The 27,444-nt window shown below is 46.0% G+C and overlaps 1 protein-coding gene across 1 annotated transcript in view; it reads right to left on the bottom strand.

Moving 5' to 3' along the window:
- The window catches only part of LOC144100918 (ubiquitin carboxyl-terminal hydrolase 43-like), a 38,047-nt gene extending 12,089 nt beyond the window's left edge, over window positions 1-25,958 (bottom strand). The window contains exons 1-10 of the mRNA XM_077633832.1: window positions 24,005-25,958; window positions 19,702-19,932; window positions 18,287-18,376; window positions 13,165-13,355; window positions 10,872-10,983; window positions 9,567-9,742; window positions 6,340-6,451; window positions 4,774-4,893; window positions 3,082-3,250; window positions 168-1,333 (exon numbers count right to left, since the gene is read on the bottom strand). Coding sequence (XP_077489958.1) covers window positions 168-1,333; window positions 3,082-3,250; window positions 4,774-4,893; window positions 6,340-6,451; window positions 9,567-9,742; window positions 10,872-10,983; window positions 13,165-13,355; window positions 18,287-18,376; window positions 19,702-19,932; window positions 24,005-24,949 — 3,312 coding nt within the window. The 5' untranslated portion in view covers window positions 24,950-25,958. The remainder of the gene's footprint in view (window positions 1-167; window positions 1,334-3,081; window positions 3,251-4,773; window positions 4,894-6,339; window positions 6,452-9,566; window positions 9,743-10,871; window positions 10,984-13,164; window positions 13,356-18,286; window positions 18,377-19,701; window positions 19,933-24,004) is intronic.
- Between the last annotated feature and the right edge of the window lie 1,486 nt (window positions 25,959-27,444).

The raw sequence follows: 27,444 nt of genomic DNA, 5'->3' as shown, positions 1-27,444 counted from the left end.
TTGGTGCAACTTTGCCAGCCTGTGAACTGCCATGTTTCAAGTGTCGCAGAGGAGCAGGGCTTCAGTTTTGTTAGAATAATTTCTTTGAACACTTTGAACCATATTGGAATGCATGATGATTAAAAAATAAATAAAAAGAAAGAAAATGAGCCAGAAACATCACAAACCTTTTCACAGCCAAAGTCGGCATTGTGGCTTTGGAGCTGCCTTGACGTCCACGGAACACGGGGGGACAGGACACGACGGCTCAGTGTCTCCGGAGACAATGGCGCGGGCGACGAGCGATTCAGAGATTGGCTCTGGTGGGCTGCCATGCCATTGACAGGGACATAGGAGGATGATGGGGAGAAGTTTTCATCATTGACCACGGGAGAGTAGGCGCCTACTCGACCCAAGGATGATGTCCGCTCTGGCAGAAGACTGCCGCCGTCGCCCTCCGGAAACTTGGAGGGCCATTTTGAGGAGGCCGCTTCTTCCGGCTGTGAGAATTTCGCCGCCAGGAGTGCAACCCTGCCCTTTCTTGCAACCGAGCTGCTGCCTGCATCCGTGGCTGCCAATCCGACTGGTGATGTGGCAGAATTCCATGTCAACTTCACTGCCGTTGGAGAACTCCTTCGCAACACCGTGGATGATGCTCCGACTCCTGCACTCTGCCCACCCTCAGCACAGCCGCCAACTTTCTTTGGCGGCGATCCCCTTGTCGAAGAGGAGGAGGTTGTGCAGAGGTAATTTGGTCGGGGCCGGTAACTGCTGCTGCGACTGGCCCTCGTGGTAGGTGATGTTTTTGTCGGAGAAGTCTTCGGTGGTGGACTGAGGCGGTGCTGAGACTTCTCCGTCAGTCCATCCCCGTGACTTCTTGTCGTTGGAGAACTGTCGAGGCGATTTGACCTGTCGACACAGCCTGCTGTTGAGTAGGAGGTCTCCGGCTTTTGAGCTGATGAGGAGAGCGAGGGATTGGGGACAAATTCGTGTACAGAAGGAGATGAAGACGGAGACCCCGGTGACTGCAAGAAGACGTCTGCATCGCTGCTGCCACTCGGAGAAGATGCACATGGGAATGACGATGGCTCTTCTCGGACTGCTGGCGGCGGTATGCTGGAACTTCTAGATGGTGAGCCACGGACCAACTGCTGGTGACTCCTGCTTGTCGGAAGTGGAGTCCTGGTAAACCAGTGACCCGGAGGACTAGAACGCGTCGTCCGGGACATTGGTGGCTGTCTCCGGTAGAACAGCAGGTAGGCGTCACGCGCCACAAGGTCCTCGTCAAGGGCCCGCCGGACTCTGGCGTCGTCAAAGAGGTACCACTTCTCGTCCACTGGGTTCTTGCAGCAAGCTGTGAGAGGGAAAGGTTGAGGATCCTATCAACAGCCTGCTATTGTAAAAACTGTTTTCAAGAAGCAAGCACACCGTGCCATTTATTTTGCGCTCGAAAGGCACCAAGCTTTGTTTACGCTCAGAGACATCATAGGAATAATGAAACATAGGTAAGGGAATACAGTCAACAACCAATTTTTCGGACTCTCTAGGGACCGCGAAAACGACTGAAAAATCAAGCAGTCCGGAAAATCAAATTTCATTAAAAAAAAAATCACGAACTTATTACCAATATGCAGGAGGAAGGGGTCAGTTGTATTGCACACATCATAAAGCCCCTCATGACTAAATTTCACCGCGTGACATGTGCACAGACGATGGGCAGCGACTGCTTTCACGAGCTTGGCCTGGCTGTGCTGCCCTCGGCATGTCGCCGATGAACGCACGGGTTGGGACAAAGTCTAAACGGGAAAGCGAATACGCTGCTGCGGAAACTGCGCTGCGCCCGCAATACAATGGGCCCGAAACGCGAAGATGGCGAAACAATAACAACCGAGAAACAGCCGAAGCAAGCGCTCCGTCGGCTTTGGTCATCGTCATTAGGCCTAGCGACTAGAGCCAAAATCGGCATCGTATCCGGCAATATGCAATCTGCGGTGGCTTGCGAATAATGAGCGGCTTTTTGCCTTTCATCGAAACACCAATTGTTTACGGTTTTACGATAGAAAAGTCAGGGTTGCGGTGCGTTTTGCCGCGGGGATGCTGACCTTGCTTTGAAATGCACCACCATTTCCTGCCGCGCTCGCCGTCTCCATGAAGCCGTACGCCTCCCACGCGCTTCACTGCTATCTCTTCCCGTATTCAAGATGAAAGACTCGGCACAGACGAGTTCCGCGAACTTTGACTACTGTTCAAGTTCGTGCGGCGGAAGGCATTCAAGAACAGTAAGAATTCGAAACCACACGAGCGCAACGTGCTGACTTGCGCAGAATTTCAGCATCGCAAGTTAACAGGCTCCCTTTAAGCTTGAATTTTGTTTTGTTTGATCAAGTTTTCGATCTCTCCTGCAGTTATGAATTAATGAGGTTCCACTATACACATTATATGGCGGCTTCGGTATTGGCGGCGAGTGCGAACGAAGTCCAAAAAATTAAGCAATCAGTAGCGGTGCATCCGAAATTTCAGGCGCTCTTATACACTGGCTCTATAGGCCATGTCGCGGTGCTGCGAAAATGTCTGAATAATCAAGCACATCCGAAAATGCAGGTGTCTGAATTTTTGATCGTTGATTGTAAATATGTATCAAAAACGACCACTTGAGCGTGGCTTTGAGACTACAATGCCCATCAGACAGATGTCAGTTATTCCTGTACACAAACGGTCCTCAATCTTTTCATGATTCTAGGAACTATAATGCTTCTCAATAGATGCTGAGGAACTTGGCATTTTTTGACTTCTGTAAACTTCCTGCCTACCATGCATGAAAAAGCCAAGCGTTGAATGGCCCTTAAATAATAAATATTCAATATTCAAATTCCATAATAAGGAATGGCTGTACAGTGAAACAGTCCACCATAAGCAATTACGGTCAGATCAGTCCCAAAACAAAGTGTGTAAAGCAAAGAAGATAGTCAAGACAAGCATGAATTTAGATTCTCGGAGAAACTAAAAAGTTCTCCAAGGAGCCCAAGAACCCACGAAACCCAGTTTAAAAGAGTCCTCAAACTGGGTTTCGTGGTAGGAACATGCATGGTGCTGGGTGCTTACCAGTGTAATGGCCCCCCTGAAGACCCGAACCGTGATGGCTGCAGAAGGCGTACAGGTCGTACAGCGCACCGCCAGACACCGCTGCACCCTGGCAGAGGTGACCACTCAGATCCAGATCTTGCAAGGGGACTTCGACCCGCGTTGCGAGCTTGCTGTGTCGGCCTCCGTTCTGTACAATGCAAGTTCAGAATGTGCAGTTCAGATAGGTCACTCGCACAATAAATGCCCTTTTCTTTCGCTCAAAAATTTACGAAATTTACAAAAAATACAGGGGTGTTCTTATTATTTGTGTAGTGCAATACGATAGCAAAAATTACATTTTCGCAAACAAAACAGCTGGTGCATTTATTATGCTGGTGTGCCCACTATGCAAGTAAATAGAGTAACCCGTGGGCACTTCAAGTGACGAGCAGGTACTGATGAAGTGGAAATGCCAAAGGCAGCAAGTTCTCCATCCAGTAAAGTAATGCATTTATTTATTTATTTGGTCATACTGTTAACCCTCCAATGAGGGTCGTTACAGGCAGGGAACAAAAACAAATACATCTCATAAGCACTCCAATGAGCAATCATGAATCAGAATTTAAAATTTGCACACCATTTCTCAAAAATATATCGACACCTAGCTCAAATTGTTGCAAGTTCGCACTCTCCACAACATCACTTGGCAGTTTGTTCCATATTTCAATTACATCAGGGAAAAAGGAATATCGATACACATCCATACGTGTGTTAATAGGTTGTAGTACCGTGCTGTGGTTTTTTCGGCAACCACGTTTTAGGGGCAGTTTCACATAATGTTCTTTATTTATTTTTAATGCCCATTGTATTATCTGGAAAAAAAATTTGAGTCGATGTTTTATTCTTCTAATTTCCAGCGTTCCCAATTCACACTGCTGCATCATCTCTGTAGCCGAGTCAGTACGGCGGATTTGAGAGAATCTGTCACAATACGGCGGTCGTGACTGGTAGAAAGTGTAAGTATGACCAGTAATCACTGGAAGAGGCCTTTGTACTGCAGTCGGCGTGGTTTGTCTGCTGCTGCTGATGATGATAATGAGAGTGACACTAATCATTTTATCAGTACCCTTCACATTTGCAACAGGCTCAACAGTCTTATTACTTAACAGGCTCAGCTAAAATGTGAACCCTACAACTTGGTCTAGCCAACCACAGGCTGTTCTTGTAAACAAACCTCGGCTCAGATACTTGTCTGGTACAAAAGGGTGCTCCACACACTTGTGCTACTTATGCCCCCTCCCATAGTGCCACCGAAGGCAAAATGGGACAGCGTTGTTTATATCTGGGTTCTACACTCGTGTTTGTGCTTTTGTTTATACTTATGCGTGGGTGCTTGTAAGGCACTCATACTTGGGCATGAGTCTTAAGTTAGTGTATTCAGAAACAGTAGTACCATTCATGTTTCAGTACCTTTTACCCGACCCTCTACACAGGCTTGTTTGTGCCAATTCCTACATTTTTCTGTCTCATAAGCTTTGTAAGAACAAGTCAAAACTGCAAAAAAACTTAACTAAACCAATATAAAAAGAATGCAGTGCCAGTTATTAAGGCTTCTTATCTCAAGGTCAGTGTGCTGGTCCAAACCAGTAACACTATAGGGGCCATGGAGGCAAACCGTGCCCTTGGCTATGGATGTAAATCTTCAATTCACGCAACGCCGCTGCTTCTCACCTGATGGAAACGCTTGAGATGTATGACCAGAATCTCTGGGCAGAGCCAAAGCCCCAGCTGGGCCAAACACTGCTGCCGACTGTCGCACTGGGGACACAGCCAGGCCTCCTCGGGTTCCAGCTGTCAGAACAAATGCCATACTCATCTCCCATTCCAAAGCAGCATGCCCCCCAATCCTAAGCAGCACATCTCCTTTTCGTAAGTGCCACATCCGAAAACCCTAGGCGGCATGCTCCCCAATCCTACGCAACATGTCCTCCGATTCCTAAGCAGCTCATCCAATGATCCTAAGCATGTCGCCCATTTCCAAGAAGCACATCCAGAATCCTAAACAGCAGCACATCTCGCAATTCTATGTAGCATGTTTTCCGTTCCTAAGTGGCCCATCCTCAAATTCCAAATTGCACGTCCCCCAATCTCAAGCAGCACATCCCTCATTCCTTAGTGGCCCGTTCCCAGGAAGACGCTGAAAACTGCTACGTCAAAAACTGATATCATATCAAAAGAAAAAAAAGAGAGGCCTTTGCCATCCGTTCTGTTCTAGCATGGGCAAAACTTGATACTTTTATTAAAGCCTCTACTAGTTAACTCCCCACACGCAAAGGCCAGCTCCACCATAGAACCTCTGAAGATCACATTTGAGAGAAAACAAAATTTGAAGTTTTCTCTCATCAAAGACATTCCGAAATCAACGGATCGCAGTTTTTTGTTTTTTTTTCTTGTGCCCAGTGCCAATGGAGCCTATAGAGTTCCACTTTAGCCGTCCTGCATTGTCGTTTCACGCGCACTAAACGTAGGCTGTAAAAATGCAGCCACAAGTAGGCAACTAGTATTGCGAAGTGACATTTGTGGCGTAGCATTTGGGAAAGCTGCTCGAAGTTGCAATGTAAGAGCTGAGTTTGTATTGCACGGGTTTTTATGGGAGTTTAGACGGGACTACCTCAAGAAAACATAACAGGCGGGAAAACGCAACACCTGGGGACATAACGGCGCGGTTCTACTGCAAAAACACATACAGGGGCTGGCTAGTCACCATGGTCAGGTGATTTACAACTACTAGACCAGCATCCATATTTAAATAGGCACACACAAACAAAACGGAACTTCCAAGACTGATCACTATACCCCAACCGGCCTCCTTATGCGAGTCTTATCCAACCCACTATGGTAGCTTTGGGACTCGGCTGCTGGTCCCAAGGTTGCGAGAGCGAATCCCAGCTTCAGCAGCTACATTTCGATACAGGTGAAATGCAAGAATGCCTGTGTGCCATGCAATGTGAGTGCGTGCTAAACAATCGCAAGGGGTCCAAAATAACCCAGATACAGTTGGATAATAAGTACAGGAACATCCGAATAACTGATAGCCAATGGTCCTTGTACTAACGCCTATCACTATGACACATAACAACAGCAATGGTGACCACGTTTACACTAAAGAAAGGAGCACCCCTAGCCACATAGCCACAAAAATCCAAACATTTAAATTTTACCACGAAGAGAACACAATAGAATGAAACTGCCCTCAGTGTCCATTAAACACAATGAATAGCACAAACAACAACACACCTTTTCCTCAGTGAAGTAAAATGCAAGACAGTCTGAAAGCGACACAGACGGCTCTGGCTCCTGCTGGGCAACACCAATGTCATCCACGATCGAGTCCTCGGCAAGGAACAACCTGACAGAAGACACAAAAAAAAGGCAAAACAGAAAAGATGCTGAAAGTGATGGGTGCAAACGTGATTACAAACGAAATGGGCCTTCAAAAGAACTGGTGAGGACTAATACAGACTACCTAATTGAATCTTGGGAGAAAAAGTATCCTCACCATCAGCCAGATTACGACCACTGCTGGAGAGAATCCTCCCTCACTGACCTAAATTGCCTAAGCCTGTCTTGCACCAGCTGTGTCAAACCTATCCCCGCAAACTTCCCAATCTCAGGCGCCCACCTGACCCCTGCATTCCTGCTGCTGCAGTGCAGTTCCCTTTCTTTGAATCCACTCCCTTACACTTTTTTTAGCCATGGTGTACCCCACCAGCTTTGAAAACATGCTGAGGAACCCCGTGTGTGTCTTGGCTTTGGTCTCTTCCTGACTAACATGTGAGCAAAAGTGCCCAAATTCAACTCGCAATGACTGGCTGTATGCTGAAATGGTCTGCTATGGGCAAATTGCCCATGATTACTCCCTAAAAAAGTGGCAAGAAGAAATCTTTGTGGCTGAGTTATGCATGGATTTAGGTGCTCAGAAATTCAAAAACCCCTCCAACGAACACGAAGTTTTCACAGAACTTAGTTTGAAAACCCCTGCTCTAGGCAACCATCGGTTGTCTATTTGTCATGTTAAACCTCCTTCCCAGGCAGATTTCGTATTCTTGATTTCCGCAGAGACACCATTAAATCTCCTTTTTTAGTTCACTTTGCTTTGTTTCAGACTCTCAGGCTTGCCTGTATTACTCATGAGAATGGAAAAAATGCAGTTGTGAAATTAGCAAAAAATACTTGCTTGTTTCGAGAACCAAAGAATTTCCTGGAAGAAAAGGTGACAAAGCCGTTGGCAAAAGAAGAGAAAAGGCAGCGCAGAATGCCTCGAACAGAAATTTCGAGTCGCCTAATATCAGTCAAAAGTAGTATTTACACGATTTAAGTCGACCCCCCACCCCCATATCACATTTCCGAAAAAAAATAAAAAATTTCCGAGGTTGTTTAAGCTTCGCCTTGAATAGTTGAACGCGATAGCATTATCCAGCGGCCGCTGTTTATCGCCAGCCGCTATCGGTTGCGCGCGCGGGCGTGCCCGTTGGCACATTTCCAAAATAAAAATGTACTAGTCACTGGACTACTCGTCCACACTTGCGCCATCGTCCTCACAAGCACTGCCGTCGTGATCGCTGCTGCGGTCCTACAACAGGTTGTTCCAACGTCGTCGTCCAGCGGAATCCCGCACTTTGCAAACAGCCACATCACGACATAGCGTGGAACAACTGAAAATTTTCCTTGCTGCAGCTGCCACACCTGTATCATCCGTTGCGAACGTCGAACTTGCGGCCCGGCGCGCAGCTGTTCATTTCTTCAGAGTAAAGAATGGCAGCCATTTTGAATGTAGCCGTGAACGAGCTCTGGTCACTTCCCGGACCTGGATGACGACGACTGACGAAGCATTAGATTAAAAACTTGTGAAACGCGGCCGGCAGTAGCCAAACGAGTCAGAGGCAAAGAGAAACTACGTGTGAATGGCATCAGCTCTTCCGTCGGCTACCAACACTCCCCGGCCACACTGCCATTCCGAGTGGGGGTGCCACCTCAATTGGAACAGCGGCCCTTCCATCAACTACCAACGCTCCCTTTAGTGCTGAGCGCGCATATGAAAGTAAAAAGAAAACTTGTTGGATGCATGAACTACGCGTAGAACGCGATTGCATTATCGGGCCGCTGCCGCTTATCAGCAACCGCAATCTGCAGCCACGTATGGGGAGTTTGGGGCGCCAGTTTGCTGCTTATCGATAGCCGCTATCGGCTGCCGCTCACGCGGGTAGGAAATGCAAGTTCTGCGCGTTGAAATAGCAGCTGCTCAAGGCCAGCACCAAGAGTGATGCGACCAAGCCGTGCAGCAAAAATACAACCACGCTGTAGCATGCCCAATATCTCGTTTGTCTTGCCTTTACTTATAGTGCCATGTTTTCGTTTCGATTGTAAGTCGAACCCCCCCACTTCGGATTTTCAAATTTTGAAAAATAGGTCGGCTTACAATCGTGTAAATACGGTAATCTCTTGGCAACGAACTGCCAGGTGCGAGACTATTACAAGAAAACTTCAAATTATTTGTTTTTATATGAAATTCTACATTTGCAATAATAACCGCAAGGAAAAACCGAAGCAAGCAGTATAAAATGGAAGGAAATTACACGGCAGTGGTACTCTTTCTTTTGTGTTTCCATGTCTTCTCATTCAATTCTTCATTCAATCTATTCCTTGCTTGCTGTGAAGCTTTGGCACGTTGGGCAACAGCACAGTGCCACAACTTAGCACACAAGTTACACTTTTCTTTCACGGTGTTGTGGGATGTTGCACATGTGTGCATGTGTGCATGTGTGTGTGTGTGTGTGTATGTGTGTGTGTGGGCCAGCGCAAGTGACTAGGGTGACTTGCAACAAGTGAATCACAAAGCAAAGAGCTGACCAATCATTTTTACTGTGTGCAGAAACGGGATGGCACTGCCCTTAGAATCCCTTCAAAGGGACGCTGTGGATAACTCCACCCAATTTCTGCCCCTGGCACTGATTGTTCAAGCTATTTGCTGCTTTGTTGAAGTTCGTCTGGCTACATTCATTTCTTAGTGACAAAATTGGATTTTAAGAACAGAACCCTTTTTCCCACCACCCAATTCAAGCACACTGTGCCCAGAACGAAGCCTAACATGACACCCGTGACTACGGGTTAGCGGTGAATGGCAGTATGCACCCGAGCCTGAGATTTGCAACAAAAAAAAAAAAAGAAAAATTACCGAAGTCATTGAAGATTGGTTGTGAAAATAGGCAGTGGCAGCAATGCCAGCTTTTCCTTTCCTGAGCCTTTTCTAGTTTTGCAAAGCTTCCCTAAAAGTGAAAGTTACTTTTCTTGCAATTAGAAAAAGGTACTAAATTGATATAGGCCAACCTCAATTAGTTCTCATTTGTTTCTATACATCGCATTCTCCTATGACTCAAGTGCCTAGCATGCATTAGTGTGCCTCTTCTCAACAAGTCGTGCTGCTTCCAGCAGACGTTCGACTCAACGGGAGTGAGAGGACTCACCGGTCGGCGGCCTGCGGCTCCCACTGGAGCACCACCCTGAGCAGGGGTGCCGGCGCCAGGTCCCTGGAGGCCTCCAGCAGGCAGTCGACAAACTCGAGGAACAGCGGATGGTCCACATCCGCCGGGAGAATCTGACGGGCGTCCCACACCAGCACATCCAGCCTGCCCACCAAATCCTGGGAGGAGGAGGGGAGGGGGTGACACAGCGACCTAGACACCAAACTGCCACCACTGAAGCTCTAACACCCCAGGTGCTCCCTTCTAAGCACAACTGTGAAAGTTCAGGAAAGAGGTCGTGGTTCCTGCATGGAAACTTGTGTCACTGCAGATCAGAAACTAAGCCATCAGCTTTCAAAATTTAAACCTAACCCCTGCTTTAGAGTATGCCGACAACGTATCGGACTCGTGGTTGCAGCGTCGAAACATGGGCACTCTAAAAAGTGGTCAGATAAGCAGTGTCCTTCATTTTTAACCACTACAGTTGAACATCACTACAATGAAAGCCGCTTCAATGAAATACTTCTAATTCCCCGCCAGCCAGCCACAGAAGACAACGCAGCAAAGTTCTTGCTGCAACAAACCATTTTTCGGGCTTCTTTTTCTTTTTTTTTAACAAAATTTTCGCTGGGTGAATCTGGGCTTGAAAACTTATTTTACAATAAAATAGGCACAGCGCCAACCATCTGTAACTTTTCATACATCCACGCCGCTTAGTTTCACTTAAAACATGCGCCCAGTGCACCAACCACGAAAGAACTCATAGCAGGCCACCACTGTTTGGTGGTGATAATGGTGTGGCTGGCAACGTTGTGACATGGCGCAGGCCTGCTTTTCCAAGTCGGAGCCACGACCAATCTGTATCCATTCCAGATAATGCGATCGCAGATGCAACACGGCAACGCAATGTTGGCCCGATTCGCCCGACCTTTCATTTGTGCTTGAGCACTCAACTCGACGCCAGCATGGCAACAAAGCCGAAGTTCCTTTCTCTGTACGTGAAGGCGTGAATCATCACAGTGAGGCTTCAAGCGGCAGAAAAAAAGGAGACATGGCAGCAGATTTCGGCATCTCCAACAGAATGCTTCCGAGAATTTTGAAGTCCAAGGACAAGATCACCATTGCTCTTTCTTCGCGGGCATCCACAAAGCACAATAAGTTAATTAACAAAAGCAGCACATGAAAATCTTGAGAAGGTGAAGCAATGGAAACTGCACTTAGCAATGCCAACACACAGCCCAAAAATTTCAGTCATGCTCAAAATTAGACACTACGTCGTTTAGCACTGTTAACCAAGAATATCCTTGCCTGGTCTTTTAAAGCTGACTGCCTTGATGTGGGGAGGCCCTCGAGGAGCTTCTTCTTCAGCTCTGTGACCGAGACTTCTCTTGGGACCCAGGCCGCACGAGTAGCTCCCAAACTACGAAAAAAAAAAAGCGATGGCAAACTCATCAAATAAGCACAACTCACCACTGTGAATGCGGAATTTTTCATGAAGTTTTTCAAAGTGATAATCAAGTGAAAGATCAGTAAGGCACAATCGTAGCTCATGCACACAGAGCAGAATGCACAGAACAATCCAATGCAACATACAAGAAACCTTAACTGTTTCTAAAAGTGAAAGCTGTAATGACTGCTATGCTGAATTTGAGGTGTACTACTAAGTTTGCCATCCTAAAAGAGCAGATTACAGTTAGATAAGAAACAGAAGTAGGCTAATCATAGTAGCAGTAGCATGTGTGCTAAAGTCAGATAGAGAGAGATAAAGACGAACGGAAAGGCACGGAGGTTAACTAGGTGATGCCCATTATGCTAACTCAGCAAAAACTTGGGGGCCCTCTTAACCAGACTCTTAAAAAACAAAATGATACGGAGAAGCCAGAAATTTTTTGTGAGATGGCAGCCTAAGTGCTATAGCATTTAAGGACTATAGATGCCAAATTTTTGCTTACTCGTTTTCTACTTTGAAATTATATGTTAGGCATTGATATACCTGAATCACTCTGTGCATGTAGTTTTCCAAGATTCCAAGAGAAGACAAGCATAGCAGGGGGCGGCAGAAAGTTAGGTGGGCGGATGAGATTAAGATGGTTGGTTGGTTCATTGGGTTTAACGTCCAAAAGCGATTCAGGCTATGAGGGACACCATAGTGAAGCACTGGAAATTTAGACCTCTCTGGGGTTCATTGTACAGTAAGGCCTTCAGAATTTCGCCTCCATCGAAATTCGACCACTGCGGCCGTCTTTCGGGTCAGCAGGCGAGCGCCATAACCACTGAGCCACCGCAGCGGGCGGATGAGATTAAGAAGTTTAATAAGTTTGCAGGCATATGGTGGCGCAGCTGGCAAAGGACAGGGTTAAATTGCAGAGAAATAGAGAGGCCTTTGCCCTGCAGTGGGCATAGTCAAGCTGATGATGATAATGATGCAACTCACCAGTAGTTCTAGTAGCAGTTGCTATTCAGTGATGCAGTGGTGTACCAAGCACAGAGCGATTACACTATGATTAAGCTTAAGAAAAGTTGAGGTCTGAAACACAATTTTAAGCATATACAGGCTGAAGCAATCAAGAGTTGCCTAGAACGTAATAAAAACAGTTGAAAGATGCTGATGTCTTGAACAATTAAGTTTATTTTCATGGGTTAAAAATACATAGGCTAAAGTAATTGAGAGCAGCCGAAAAGGTAAGAAAAGTGATGCCAAGTAAGTTAAAAGATACTAATGTGTTTAAAGGGACAGTGAGGACTGACTGGAATTGACCCCCTATCGATAGATAATCGTGTTCTACTCAGAAAGAGGAAAGAACCGAACAATCAGCTTTTGCTAGGAAGAAAAATTGAACAAAGTCCTCTTAAGAGTCCCTTAAACTCACTGGCTTCTAGGGCTGTTGGATCGATGGCCATGGGAAGCAGTGCCACATTGTCGAAGCCTGTGACTGATAACAATTTTCATAGCCACCCCAGGATGGTGTGCTCTGATGTATTTTTGGATGAATGTTGACTTTTCTTCCAATAGCTGGCAGCAGTACTAGTTCACCTTTCCGAAAATGTTTCTTTTTTGCGTTTGTTGGTATTTTTGTAAGCTGATTCCTGGTGCACAAGCTGCAAAGCATCCACATAGCAACGCTCTATTGCACCCACAAAGGTCGCATTATTGCTTTCAGAGTGTACACACTTCCTGACAGCCATCTGTAACACTTTGTTTTCTAAATGCCTATTTTTAGATTTAAAAAAAAAGCATACAGTGAGTATTAACTCTCCGAGTCAAAAACTGCATCGGTATGAAAGGCCCTGTAATAAAATTTAAAAAATCACTGGACATTCACTACTGTGGTAATGCAAATTTCGACAACTGCTGGGGTTGGTATAAAATGCCACTGGCAGTCGTAGAGCTTGGTAACAACGGTACAGGCGTGGGATATCGGTCAAGCAGTCGCTCATTCATCCACACAAGGTACAACAAGGGAAACAGGTACAGGAAAGAGAAAGAAGAAAAGAGAAAGGAAAGACCGTGCATGCCGCCGCTGCCAATGACGACATAACTTCGCCGAACATGCCACACAGGGATGTCGCTGTAAAAAAAGTCTGTTCATGCGGGACTCACCAGGGACCGGATGTGCCCACCCTGGACCGACACAGGACAAGGATCTGGCTGTCCTTGGGCATGGCTGGGTCTGTGCTGGCAGGGGGCAGCTCCAAAGCAACAAGGCGGGAGTTCGCAGACATAGCACTCGCAATCTCGTCACCCTCGAACAGTGTGCCAAATCCTTCCTTGGTCTCTTCCAGCAGCAGCAACTGCACGTGTGAAATGGACGCAAGAGAGTGATTTATGGCCACCTCACACAGCCCCCATCAGGGTGCTTTCTTTTGAGGGTGGGTGTCTCGCTTCGCCGACAAAGGAAAGATGAAAGAGACACCCTGCAAGAATTCGCCATAGTCCCTTCAGGCAACTGCATCCACATCTGAGGACCCAGCATGGGCGCTATCAAATCCTCGCATACAAAGCACAACCACCACAAATGTGGTTGTTATAAAATGTGATAAAATCTGAAAAATTGTGAACCATGTCAAGCCAGGCTTCGGAAATGAAAAGCTGCCCTGGTACAGTTTCAATGAGTACGCATCTTTGCTTGCTTTTTTTTTTGTCTGAGTGCACTAAAAGGCCAAATATGCTGATTTGTTTACATAATTTAATGTGTCAAAAGAAATATGATTGGAATAAAAAAAAGATAGTGTTGAGTAACAGTGTAGACATATGAGGACACAACAAAAAGTTTATTAGTCATCAAAGAAGGCAGGAATTTTTCTGTGTAACCTTGGCATGCTGTTTAAAAAATTGACAATGTGAAAATTTTCGTCCCACTGGATAATAATTAGTTCCCAAAAATAATGAGAACCTGCACACAAAAAATCACAATTATTTTTCTTCCAGAAACTTTTGGGTACAAGATTCCAGTCTTGCATCATACAAGCTGTCCTATCTAGAAGTACAAGACCAGGATTTAACTGAAACAATAAACTACAGTAAATCTTTCTCCATACATACTCACAACATAGTCTTGGTTCAGATGCAGTCGCAACGAATCCTTGATTTTTCTGGCATTCACCTAGTGCTTAATTTTTAGTGGGCAGTCGCATCCCTATCAGTTCATGGAGCCCTATTTTCATTCCTTACTGTGTTCAAGGCTGAATGAAGTGTCCAACCAACAGGGTGCAGTACAAACCATTTTCTGCTCTTCATGTTGAAAATGGCTCTCTCTCCCCCTGTGCCTCTCTGGGTTCTTCCCATTTAACTTCCTTAAAGGCCTAATGTAGTACAATCTCAATGACACAATTCTCATGGGTTTGTGAAAAAACATTTGCACTGACCAAAGCCAAATGAAACTGAAACGTTGATGCATGAGAAAATGCATGCACACAAATTTATTTCTGGCTGATGAAGTACTGCATAATATCCTTCCAAGTTTTCTACTATAGCGCGAACTTCAGTTTGCACTACAGTAGTATACCTAAAATTCTCTGCTTAAGTGTTGTTGATGTTGGTGTCACATCGACATGTCTTCAAGCCCTGTCTGCATGCCCCCTCTGCAAACCCAGTCTGCGTACCTCATTTCGTGGAAAACAAAGACGCGCGCGCGTGTGTATGTGCGTGTGCGTGTGTGCGTGTGTGTGAACAAAGCTGCCAGCTAGGGTACAACACCTTATGCCTGCGCAGTCCTAGTCTCAAACCTCCAACAAAGGACAGCTTAGCAAACTAGGCCCTAACCCAGACTGTCATGCAGAGTAACTCAACCAGGAATCTGGCCAATCATTCATAGGCTGCTACAGCTGTTTCTGTTTGTTCAGTGGAAGTTCAGTGGCATTGGAAAACAAGTTCAGAGTCATGAATGGCATCACCACTGTGGCAATTAATTTGTGAACCAGCTAGCGCTGATCATTTGTCATACCCCCATAAACAGCTGTAATTTTTTTTGCAGGGTCTCATGAAGGGAGAATTAAGGAAGCTCTAAAGCAGGCCTGCTATGTTTTCCCCCAAAACATTTCCAACCACACCAAGCCTCAACTGTTCAGATCAGTGCAAAATACCAGCCGAAGTTCGCATGTAAAAGCGCTGCCACAGCTCCAATGATACAAGCCTTAGGCATGCTATAAGCATGAATAAGATTAGCAAGAAAAGCCTCTCCTCTTTGGTGCATTCTCACTTCAATGTTGCCCCCGATGTTGAACAAGTCAAACTGATACAGATCACGGTAAATTTTAAACGTGCTCCATGAACACACACAGAAAGAGAGGATGATGAGTACAGGAGCGTATGCTTGTCACCTTCTCTTTTTGAGTGTGTGCCTTGTTTAAAATTTACTGTGGAGAACCAACTAGCCGGCCACACACATATCTGAAGATACACTTTACATGTGGGAGCCTTCTCTGCTTGAGCAAAAATAATTTTGCTCCTTAAAGTACGGCTCTTGGCCCTGAGGCTGTACCCTAAAGATCTCCAAAATCAAGCTCAGTAAAATCAACATTTGGCTGCGATAACAGCATTCATTTTAGTGCATTCATTTCAAAACACAGCTTCAAATTTTAAATATAAAATAAGGTTTAAACATTTAATGGACCTGAATTAAATTAATTAAAACTAAAAATTCAGACTTCTTGCGCTTCCCTCTCCAAAACCTCTAGACCTGAAAGAAAGACAAAAATTCAAAATTCCAAACCTTGTAATTGGAAGACTATGAACCAAGTCTGTGCATGGCTCAGGAATTCACAAAGGCATGGCAACATGACAGCACAGTATGAGAAACAGAAGAAGCTTGAGCATGCAAAATATTCCAGACATGCGCTACAGAAATAAAACAACATAAAGAACAGTAGCACAGGTGTGTAAAGAGCTACTGCCAACCAAAATGAGAGGTGCCTTCCAACCCAGAGTTTTGTTTGGGTGAGCTTCCAAATGATAACACAGAAAAGCACAAGCTGTCAGCCATGGCATTTCCCGCTCTCGGCAGAAGCTTCTACCAGCAGCTTGAAAACCCATGAACGAACCTCACAACCAATACAAGCCATGTTTTCAAACCATCAAGCGTTGACCATCACAAAATTCCTGTGAAGGTGAAAATGAAAATTTTATTTGATAGCCAGGCATCATGACAAGACTTTATATCCAGGGTCTTTGTCCTGTACTCTTATAATCCTGGTGTAGTGGAAATGCTTCTTTTATATGTGTGACTAAAATTAGGTGTCCTGCTCCTTATTTTGACAATTAACCTTTTACTCTGGGCAATGCCACAAAATACATCAGAAGAATGGGCATGACGTGGGTCAAAGGGTGCAGACTGAATGTGGTTTTAAAGGTAAATTCTTGCGACAAATGGCTGAGGCTGAGGAAAAGGATGTGGCATACAACGTCAGCATTTCATTCTTAAAACCACACTTATCTATGTGCCTTTTCATTCTGGTTCAATGAACGGCTGTGTTTCTGTTGTTGTTGTTGTTTTGTGATTTCATGTTCGTGCTTCACAGCGCAAAACTGCCTGTTTAACACAGCATCCATTTCTAGCACTGTCGGGCTTGCACTGCTTTGTTAACTGAATAACTAACAGGCCTAGTGTGGTGCAGCTCATAGTGAGTGCTATAGTACTACTAGTAGTAGTTCATGGGATGCGAACAGCCGCACCAGGAGAGACGTCCCCACGCTATAAACTGCACTGCACTTTTGAAGATAATGGCAGCCAGAATAATTCACATGGAACTGCCAATATTTTGTCTAATTTCCAGTTAACTGCACACGCCTATGCGTATAATGCTGTATGCCGTACGTACCACCACTGATACGCAGTGTAAAAATGTGAATTAATTTTAATTTCTGCTTGGAATGAAATGATGTGTGCATTGCTAGCATACTTAAGAAATGGCCCTTTCCAACACACTTATTGAAGCAGATGTTAGAGTGCAACCTGCCAGAGATGTAGGTGTCCAGCTGAAAGATGAATTCACGCAAAAGGGATGTTTCACTGTTGTGAAACGTGCCTAGAGGACCAAACAATGCCAGCTGTGGGACGAATGTTTTGATAGGAGATGAAGCAGAGGCACTGCAGCCAATTAACTTTCTTTCTGCAACCTAGATGTGCTTGATGACTATCGTGTACAGCCGGTCTGTACTTCAGTGTTTTTTTACTAACATGTTTTATTAACAACTTCTGCTTTTTGTGATTCGTTCCCACTCCTGTATGAGCCTGTCATGACTTACAGCATTAATAAATAAATAAATATATACAATATTTACCTTAACCTAGAGAGACCATGATTGTAATGCAACGGCTGCACTTGCCAGTGACAAACAGGAAAATAATGATGCAATTATTCAATAATACTGACACAGTTATATCACAATGGGTGACTTTCAACTTTTTTACCACTGGAGGAACTTCCATTACATTTGACTAATACCATATGTATCGCGTGTACGCTGGCAACTAAGACATAGGTAGAGTTATGATAACATTTTGTTATATTTGAAGCATAAACTAGACATGAGCATATAAACAATTGTCAGGTCAGCGATAAAAGGACTCTGCATGATAAAAGATTGCATAGTTCACTTTCCAAATCCGGCACATTAAAAGTGCCCCATATAGGATTCGTAAATAGTGAGCGTGTACACTCTGACAACATTCTGGTTACAATGCCCCATATAAAAGAAACCACAATGATAACACACTTCCACTAGAGCCAAGGACTGCATGGACATAAGCCAGATATAAACACGACAACTGGACAGTGAGCCGTTTTCAGATAAAACATGTTTGTTCATATATTTATAGGCATCACATCCCCACTGAAAATATTTCCAGAAGGGAAATAAACAAAGAACACTGCAGCAAAACATCACACATCAGGACGGGAGGACAGATACTGCCACCTGGTGATGAGCAGACAAAAAAAAAGTAATAACATCTGCCAACAAGCTGTTAATCGTGCACAAGATTTCCTCCACAGCTATTCCTTTTCACACCCCGGCTGTCTAACACAACAAAATTCCACCCCAAAGGCCTAAACTCTGAAATCCAAAACCTTCTTTAACAATTTCTGTAGCCCTGATGACAAATAGTTTTTTACAGCAAAGCATGATCTGGCTTCAGCAATCTCACTTGTAAACCACGGCACTAAACAGCCCGAGCTTAAAAGTTGAAGGTGTACAAAAAAATATTCAATTCAGAGGACTATACCTGATCCGGAGGAATGTGACACTCGGCAGATATCCGAAGTCGCACTTGCTCCATCGCCGCTCCAAAGTCCGTGTGGAAGGCCAGCTTCGTCTGGGTAATAAAAGAAAAACAAGAAAGGAGTGAGGCCGCAGTTACGGAGAACTGAAGAAATTGTTCTCAAGTCTCCAGCATCTGTGAAACAGATATTGCCTTCCGACAGGTTCATGATAGTCAATCCCTTCCCGCACAAAAGTGTCACAACCTCTACATGAGCCCTCTACAGCAAGTTACCGTACTTACTTGCACACTGGTCGATACACTGTATAGGTCGAACACGCTAAATTTGAGAACCAGAAAATATATTTTTTATAAGTTGGAATGTTGTATCGGCCAATCAACGACATGTGTAAAAAACTAAAAACAAACAATAAAATCTAACCAACCACCAATGTTATACTTATACTTATACTTATAAGTTATACTTTTACAGTGACAACTATAAAGTGCCCATTCCTGTGTTTCGCGTCGTCGAACCCGTAGTAGTAGTAGCAGTCGCAGTAGTCGGTGTAGCCAGTGGGTGCATTGCACACGGGAACTACTTGGAAGGTGGTTACCGTGGAAGGAGGAGGGTATGATGAGAGTGAAGGAATGCATAACCAGCAGACAGTTACCACCCGAACCATCCTGAGGGTGGTTACCGTGGGAGGAGAGTTTAACAAGAGCGAAGGAATGAGTAACCAGTGGGTGGTTACCACCAGAACCATTAGGAGGATGGTTACCATAGAAAAAGGAGGGTACGGAGAGGGCATAAGAGGTGCAACTAGTGGCTGGTGGCCACAGGAAGCACCTGGAGAGTAGTTAAACAGAGGAGTAGGGTTACCGTGGAAGACTGAGAGTGAGGCGCGAGCAAAGGTATTCCCAACCAGAGGATGGTTACTATGGAAGGAGGAGGGTATGGCAATAGCGTAAGAAGGCAAACAGGTGGGTGGTTGCCACGGGAAATACCCAGAGGCTGTTACTTTGGAAGAACGGGGAGGGTTACCGTAGAAGGAGGAGGGTGTGCTGAGAGCACAGGAAAGCTTAAATGGAGATCAGTTACCGTTGAAAATTGATTGCACGGCGAAAGCATAAAGCTTTGTTATAAATTTATAAGTTCGACCAATTATTAAAATTCTTCAGTTCAGTTCTGAAACTCACTTCCTGTACATTATAAACAGTGAGTGGTGCTGGAACGTCAATGACTGCTCCATCTTTGAACTGCACCATGCAGCTGAGGTGCAGCACCTTTTGGGTTTTGCTCTTTCGTGAAATGGGACGTCTCTGCAGGAAAGTCCTCTAGGAGTGCCGTGTGACAGGGGTAAAAGTCTCCACACCTCTGCACATCCCATTTACAGCAAAAAGAAACAAAGAAGAAAAAACTCTTATTTTTCTCTCACGGGCGGGGAGTTGCGTGGGACGAAGTGCACGTGACAGAGCCACTGGCTCGCCGCCGGAATGGGCAGCGAGAGGCACACGAACGGGTCAAAGGTGTTGCTCTGCTGGCCGCAGCTGGGACACTTGAGTCGCAGCCGCAGCTGGCCGGCAAACAGCGCCGCCACAGGACTACCCTGCCACGGTGTCACTGCTGCCACACCACCTCCGCCCCTCGATGATGATGATGACCGACTCTGCGAGAGAACACAGCATAGCACAGTCACAACCTCGTGCAGATGCACCTATGCACAAGTATGTTCACCACGTAAGGAAACAATACCTTTGCACACAAGACTGAATTCTGTTGTTACTGCCACGTTGAAGCTGAAACCGGGTTAACCGGGGAAGTAGGACTAGGTTAAATAGAAAGATTTGGGAAAAGCCTTTTCTCTGCAGTGGGTGCAGTCAAGCTGATAATGACTGGAATTGTCTCGTGGGCTTTCCATCCTGGGCGGAAGGAAACTATTGTCAAAACTGCATGTCATCCTGTCCATTCCTTCACCTTTTTTTGCTATGATACCTGGTGAAATTGAAAGTGTGTGTGGGCATCAATAAACAAAACCAAAGATACCTCAGTGCAACAATGTGACCACAAGACTCAGCCAGAACCACTTTTTTAAGGGACCTCGATACAGCAGACCCCCTCGTATGGAATTTCTCGTATAACGCAGTGGCATGTGGAGTTAGTGCTATTCTCTCAAGGCCCTCAAGACCATAGGGTACACTTCAGCATACACAGATGCGTCAGCAACCAGAATGACTCAAACTCCAATGGAGGCTCAAACTGTACGTGTGTTTCGAGTGATAAGCCCGCCTCATACCTTTACGCTACTGTGATGTTCTTGCGAAAGATATGCAAAGCTGCCAGTGAAGATGCAGAACTCCGATCAAGGAAATTTAACCTCTATGTGCTATCCCTACCCTATAACCAGAGTAGATTTCCAATTTTGGGTAGTTGCCCTTTCGATTCTATCCTCACCCTATTACAGGAAGTCCCTGATGTTATCAAGCTCACAAAGGAGCAAACACACACGCAGGTGACCGCAGCTGGCTGAATCTCGAATTCCGCCAACATCCCCCGCCAAGATAAGAGCCCGCAGAAGCCGGGCCCATGCATATGAGTGCTGCTGTTATCTCTCCGCAGTGTTGATATGAGCCTGTTGTTGCCCTGGCTATCTTCAGATTCCTATCCCCACCCCAGACCTGCCCTCACGTGTGGTAAACACACTCGCAACGTGAATGGGGACAAAGATTATGAGCGCAACGATTGCACCAGCCATGGTAAGCTTTGTGTAAAAGTTGCCGGCATGTACAGAGATACACCGGCATGAGAAACTTTGCACATAGTCACCCGGCCTGCATAACAACAGCATGAACAACGAGCAGTGCTCATTGTGTGCATGTTCACAAAGTCCCACACAGCTATCGGCCTTATCGCCACTTAAAGGGAGGACAATCCTATCTATCTTTTTTTTTCAGTAAAACTCAATTGTCTGGCTTCTCACGGCCTTGTTGATGGTCATTCAGCAGCAAAATATGGACTTGTTGGCACGGAATTTCGAGTTTAAAAGGCAAAACATCTTTCCCAACACTGCACTCACTCATGAAGCTGAAGAAGCCATCGAGAGAATCGTGGACTGTATGGTTATAAGCTAGAAATGAATGACAGATTGGCCTGGCCTCAGAGGTCCGCATACAAAGCACAGCACTGATGTCATTGCTGCAGTTTGGCTGTAAAAATGGCCAGTGACAGTGATACAAGCATTTCATCTTTCAGCCCTTTCTAGCTTACCGCAACCTTGCTTTTCAGGAAAAGGAGCCATATGAATGTGGCAATAAATCTACATAGGCCTGTTTCTCCGGGTATATCAATGCTCTTCCAAAAACTCACCCTTCAAGGGCCCGCCCTGTACAGTGGCACTCAAAACATAACCCTGGCATGCCACCTAACAGAATCATCTGGTTTCACTGGCTATGTTTTAATACTTTAGTTTACAAAGTTCTTGCAACTGCTGTAAAAATAAACTTCTGTAAGTAGCCAAAGGAGAGATGCACAGCTAATGCTACAGACATAACTTCACCAGCGAAAGCTCGAGACACCAGGAGAAGAACACAGGACAGCGCTGGACTCGTGCTTTCGCTGGTTAAGGCATGTCTGAAATGCACAAACTAGCCCACATGGTTACCTTGTTACAGTCTAATGCTACAAACGCAGTTTCTCTATTGGTCAGCTTACTATCCGAGATTGCTAAAAACAAAATCATATACTTATTTCAGCATGAAATCTAAAACAATGCCAATTTGTTTTCATCGAAAAGAAATAAAACTTCCCGCACAAAAACCGTCGCACAGAAATGATTTGAGAAGACCAGAATATGCTGCACTACACAAGTAAACCCTCTGTAAAAAGTCTTCAGACCATACGATTTGCTTTTCAGCCATGTAGTGGAGCACTTTAATATTCCCGCAAAGCTCCAAATCTCAATAGGATGGGGAAAATCCTCGTGGTCCCCTTTCAAGCGACATTCAATACAAATTAAAGTTAGATTGTATCAATGACTTACTGTATTATAAACTTAAAAGAATACTTCCAATAATGAAAAAGGCCGAGAAGAACTTAAAATATGCATACTTCCACCACTGGTAGTTTCCATCAGCAGAGTGAGGTGACATCAAGCCTTTTTGTAAGTGGATCTAAGAGGCTAGATGCACTCTGCTTCCAGCCATCGATTACAGAACTGCCTCAACATGACCATCAACATCCCCAAATTTTAATCTGGTGGCAGGAATAATAGAATTTAATTTTCAGCTGAATTTCTCAGCAATAAAACCTCATTCTGCTGCCAAACATCAACAAAAGAAAAAAAAGAGAAAATATAATCTTACTAAGAACAAAATTATATGAAGTTGTCCTTAGCACCAGTTTGAAATAATTTTTGGTCGCTCTGGAGTGCTGCAAGTGCTCCATTACATGGCCGGTGTCCCATGGGGAATATTGATTGAAAACACCCAAAATCTGGTGCTTGTAATCATTTCAAACCGTGGTTTGAAATTTCACCTTATCCCGAACAGCCACAACTGCCATATAAGGCTTCGCTGCCGAATGTCAGCAATCACAGCGTGAGCAGAATGCCCCCGGCTGCGACATCTGCTTGACATTGCTAGGTGAATCATGCCTCGACAGCTGTTAGAGACCAACATTCCCCGGCATTTCCTGTGCAGGTGAAAGTGAAAAAAAAAAGATAAAAGAGCCTCTGCGATAACTCATGACTACATCCCAGTAAGGCCATTTCCACAGCCTTGTGTAAACGGAGATATGGAACTTGGCACATAGAAAGTCAGAGACGTCGGCCACAAAAGCAAATGCCTCTTGTCTGCTCAGAAAAATGGGGTTTGGGACAGATAATAACAGGAAGGAACAAGAGAAGAAGACGCTGACAATAATGGCGGCTATATCCTACCGAGTAGTACATGCGGCTGGCCAGTTTGTATACATACTAGGCGCATGTCCTTATGTGACAGCACTGCAGCCTGGCTTCAAAAGCACAGCTGCACAATACTATCTAGACTACCACCCAAGCTGCCCACTGTCTAGACTCCACGTCTTACTACACTTCCAGAATGGCTTGCTGTAAAAGTGGGTAATCATTCCAGACAAGTGCAGATATACAGTCTTGAACTCAGCTTTACGGAATTGGCAGGATATTAGTTGGGAGCATCTTCAGACACAACTTTGCAGCTTAGGTGTTTCTCCTTTTATGCTACCATACGCACATTCTAAGTCAACTACAAGAGCTTGACGTGAATAAAAAAAGCAGATGCACAGTATCCTGCAGACAGTGTGTCTTGTATTTGTTTACACTATGCTGGCAAAATGGTAAGAAGCTCAGCACAGAAAACTTATTGTAGTAGAAAAAGACAGAAAAAAGTGCATCAAAGAGAGTTTCCCCCATGCCATTCAATAAGCATGATTACATACTTAATTCAATGGCAATCATAATTAGTCGAAAACAAAAAAACTTCCTACACAGCTTCTGGCCGCTCTCGGAAGACTTGATCAAAGCAAAGAATTAATTAAAAACTGCTTAAGGATCACAGCAAGCTATAAAGCAACATGCTACCAAAGCCTAGAACAGCGATAGTTTAGGATTGAATGCTGTGACACAACTGCATATTAGCATTAAAACACTATAGTCAGGTGGCCAGGCCATCTGATAAAACAATTTGCTGTTTTACACCAAAGTGCTGCATAATATAGCTGCCTACCTTAGAGCGCTTCAGCGACCCCCGCTTCGTTCGAGACGACGTCGTCGCCCCACTGCCACCGCTAGTGGTCGCGTCGTCGGCCAATTCCTCGTGCACCTTGTCGAGGAGCCAAATGAGAAACTCCTGGGCGTCGTGCTGTTCGCTGCCCTGGTACTGGCTGCCGTGCTTCTCGACGCAGGCCTTGAAGCGTGCCGCGAAATCACCGTCGGTCCGGCACGACCACAGAGCGCTGAGAACGTGCGCCAGTTGCTCGGTGACGAGCGCCGAGGTCGACCCGCCACCAGCACAACCTCCGGCGCCCGAAGACGACGACGCGAAACCGCGACCACCCTTGGCCTCCGCGAGGTCCTGGCGGTACGCGCGCGAAACCAGGTACTCGGCAAACGCGTCCGTGTTGCTCAGACACTGCAGCACGGCGTTCATGAAGCAAGTGTTGCCTTCGTTGCGGATCCCAGCCACGGCGGGCACATGGGTGCGGGGGAGCGCGGCCGCGGAGGAACCCGCGTCTTGGCGCTTGCCTGTGAAGAACCCGTCGTCGCCGCCTCCGGGATCACCACCCACGGCTCGCGTCCGCAGGTCTCGGAGCGAACCGCTCCTCGAAGGCGCGGAGTACTTTCCGCCACCGTTCCAGGTGTCCGAAGACGACCCCCGGTTGTGGTGACTGATGTGCGGCGTGAAGAAGCGCTTCACCATCTGATCGAAGAGGCTGGGACGCTTGCGGCGTCCAGTCGACGAAGACGCTGGTGCGCCGGCCACGGAAGACGACGCTGAAGTCGGGTCCTCGAGAGAGCGAAGACTGCGGTACTGCAGCTGTTTCTTGCTGCCGCTGCCTCCGCCGCCCATCCACCGAGGAATCGTGAAGAAGGAACCCGGGTGGTGACTGCCGTTGTGTTGCTGGCCTCCGCGTCGACGCGAAGGCGGTGGTGACGAATTCGAGGAATGCATAGCGTAGCTGCCGCCGTCGGCGCCGATGATAGCGACATGGGAAGGGCGGCTGCGCGCGAGGTTGCCTTGAGAAGAGCGGCTCGACGACGGCGAAGGAACGCGCGCGAGGCAACAAGAAAAACCTTCGGAAACACGGACGCGCTGCTGCTGCAGCTACTACCTTGCCTCGCGCACAAACACTGTACACAGAGGCACACCGCTGTTGCTAGAGCGTTCGTTCGGACCACCGAACGCACGCACACTCTCCGTCGTTGACCCTCAAACGCTGCCGTCACAGCCAAGCCACCGCCTCTCTTGGCTCGGCTGGCAGAAAAACAGCTGGTGGTGGTGTAACTGAAGGGGCGAGGATGTGGGGGGGAAGTGAGGAAGGGATTGTTGCGGGGGATGATCACAGCACAAACCACGAGAAAGACTTGACGCTGCTGGTTAACTCACAACTACGCGAACAAGGTGCGGCCCACTGCACAGGCACGACGACGTGTTGACAGCGACCCGTCCGATGCGCTACCACCAACGCAGCCGCAGTAGCAGCGCAGCAGCGGATGCGGCGAATTCATTGTTCCCAGCGTCGTCGGTCCGCGGACGGTCGAGGTAAACACAGCACGCGACGACGCGACTACTGCGCAGCGCGGACGCACGCACGCGTGACGTTTTCCCGTCCGCCGCCGCCGCCGCCGCGCTCACGAAACAACCCGAAAGAGGAACGACGTCGGGCGATGACGACGCGTAGACGAAGACTTCGGGGACGACACCGTCGAGGAACGTCGGTTTCTTTTCGTCGGTGGTGGCCGATTGGGGGGCCCGGGCGCCCGAGGCGGTTCTGGGCGCGTATGTAGGTTAGCGGGGAAGTTCTCGCATTGCGCGTCGCTGGTTCCCTTCTCGTAGGAGGCCCGTTTCGCTGCTTCCCTCAATGTCACATTGCACGCGGCTGGGGCAACGAGGAGCGCCGTCAAAAGAACACACACACAACAACCACGGCCACCATTACGCGGAGAGAAAAAAAAATAACGACGATGGGGCTGCTCCCTGGTGGTCGCTAGGCGAAACGAATAGTAAAAGAAATTGGCATTGTTTATTAATTTTTATTAAAAGCACAACTTTGAAAAGCGTTCTTTAGAATATAAGTCAGTGTTTTTTTTATTTATAAGCTGGCGGCATATTAAAACGGAAGTTTGAATTTATTTACGGCCTTCATTGCACCTACGTTGACCTTAGTTTCGGTTTCGACTTCCTTTAGTTCAATGCACTGTGGTTCAATGGATAGATGTCGCGCTAGCTTTTGCATAAATCATTTAAGCTGTGTAAACACTCTTCTAGTTTTATTTTTGGTGTTTTTTTTTGTATTATTAACTTCAAAACAAACATCAGTTGAAACAACTTTGAGTTTTGATTTCGGTTTCGGGAGTTCTTTTCTACTACTTTTGATACTTGAGTCCACTCGAAGTGAAATATCCAGCCGCAACACATCACCAGCGCACCGAATGGAATGTCACAAGCAGAGCGGTCGAGGAGGAGCGCATTTCGACATTTCATTGTAATTTTCAGCAGGCGATGCCAACAACAAACGCAAAAATGCTTGTCACAGTGAATGATCCGAAAACCGAAAAGTTCCGGGATACCCTTTTGTATCCATTTTTTGGAAGCGAGAGGTTTCCTTGATGTTTTATTAATTGCGCTTCATTTTCTTTGCCAAGCACATCCATTGTTTTTCTCGGATTCGCACCCGTTTTACGCTCTCAAAAAAACACGAGTACTTCATGGCTAAGTGCGTTTATACAAGCGCCGATGTTCGCCTACTTCCGGAGCGAAAATTGTATAGATCACTCTGCGGACGTTACCTTATCCGGAGTAACCTGATTCTCCGCAGTAACACGTCGTGTCTGAAAACTGCAGCGTCCCCCTGCTGGGTCGAGCGGGTGTAAGTCATAAGTGAAATGTTAGTAGCCGATAAGTCATGCCTTCCCCTCTACCTTAGCCGGGGCGAAATAATTAATTTATATATATATATATATATATATATATATATATATATATATATATATATATATATATATATATATATATATATATATATATATATATATATATATATATAGAGAGAGAGAGAGAGAGAGAGAGAGAGAGAGAGAGGGGGGGGGGGAAACATTTCGTACAAGCGGCCATTTAAATTGTACCGTGCCATAATGATAAGCAACCTAGATACTTCAAAAATATTTGATTATGAAGATGATACCGCCCATGATCTTGACACCACGAATTTTGTGAGAATACGCACACGCTTTCAAGAATATATACACAAAATCATGGATTGCTTTGGTGAAAATTGTATTTTTATCAATCTTCATAAAACACAATTTTTTGTGTCAGAAATCCACATAAGCCTGTAACCCTCACCCCGCCGCGGTGGCTCAGTGGTTAGGGCGCTCGACTACTGATCCGGAGTTCCCGGGTTCGAACCCGACCGCGGCGGCTGCGTTTTTATGGAGGAAAAACGG

This window comes from Amblyomma americanum, chromosome 8, assembly GCF_052857255.1.
Source record: "Amblyomma americanum isolate KBUSLIRL-KWMA chromosome 8, ASM5285725v1, whole genome shotgun sequence".
Classification (NCBI taxonomy): domain Eukaryota; kingdom Metazoa; phylum Arthropoda; class Arachnida; order Ixodida; family Ixodidae; genus Amblyomma; species Amblyomma americanum.
This window is presented reverse-complemented; position numbering and strand designations above follow the sequence as displayed.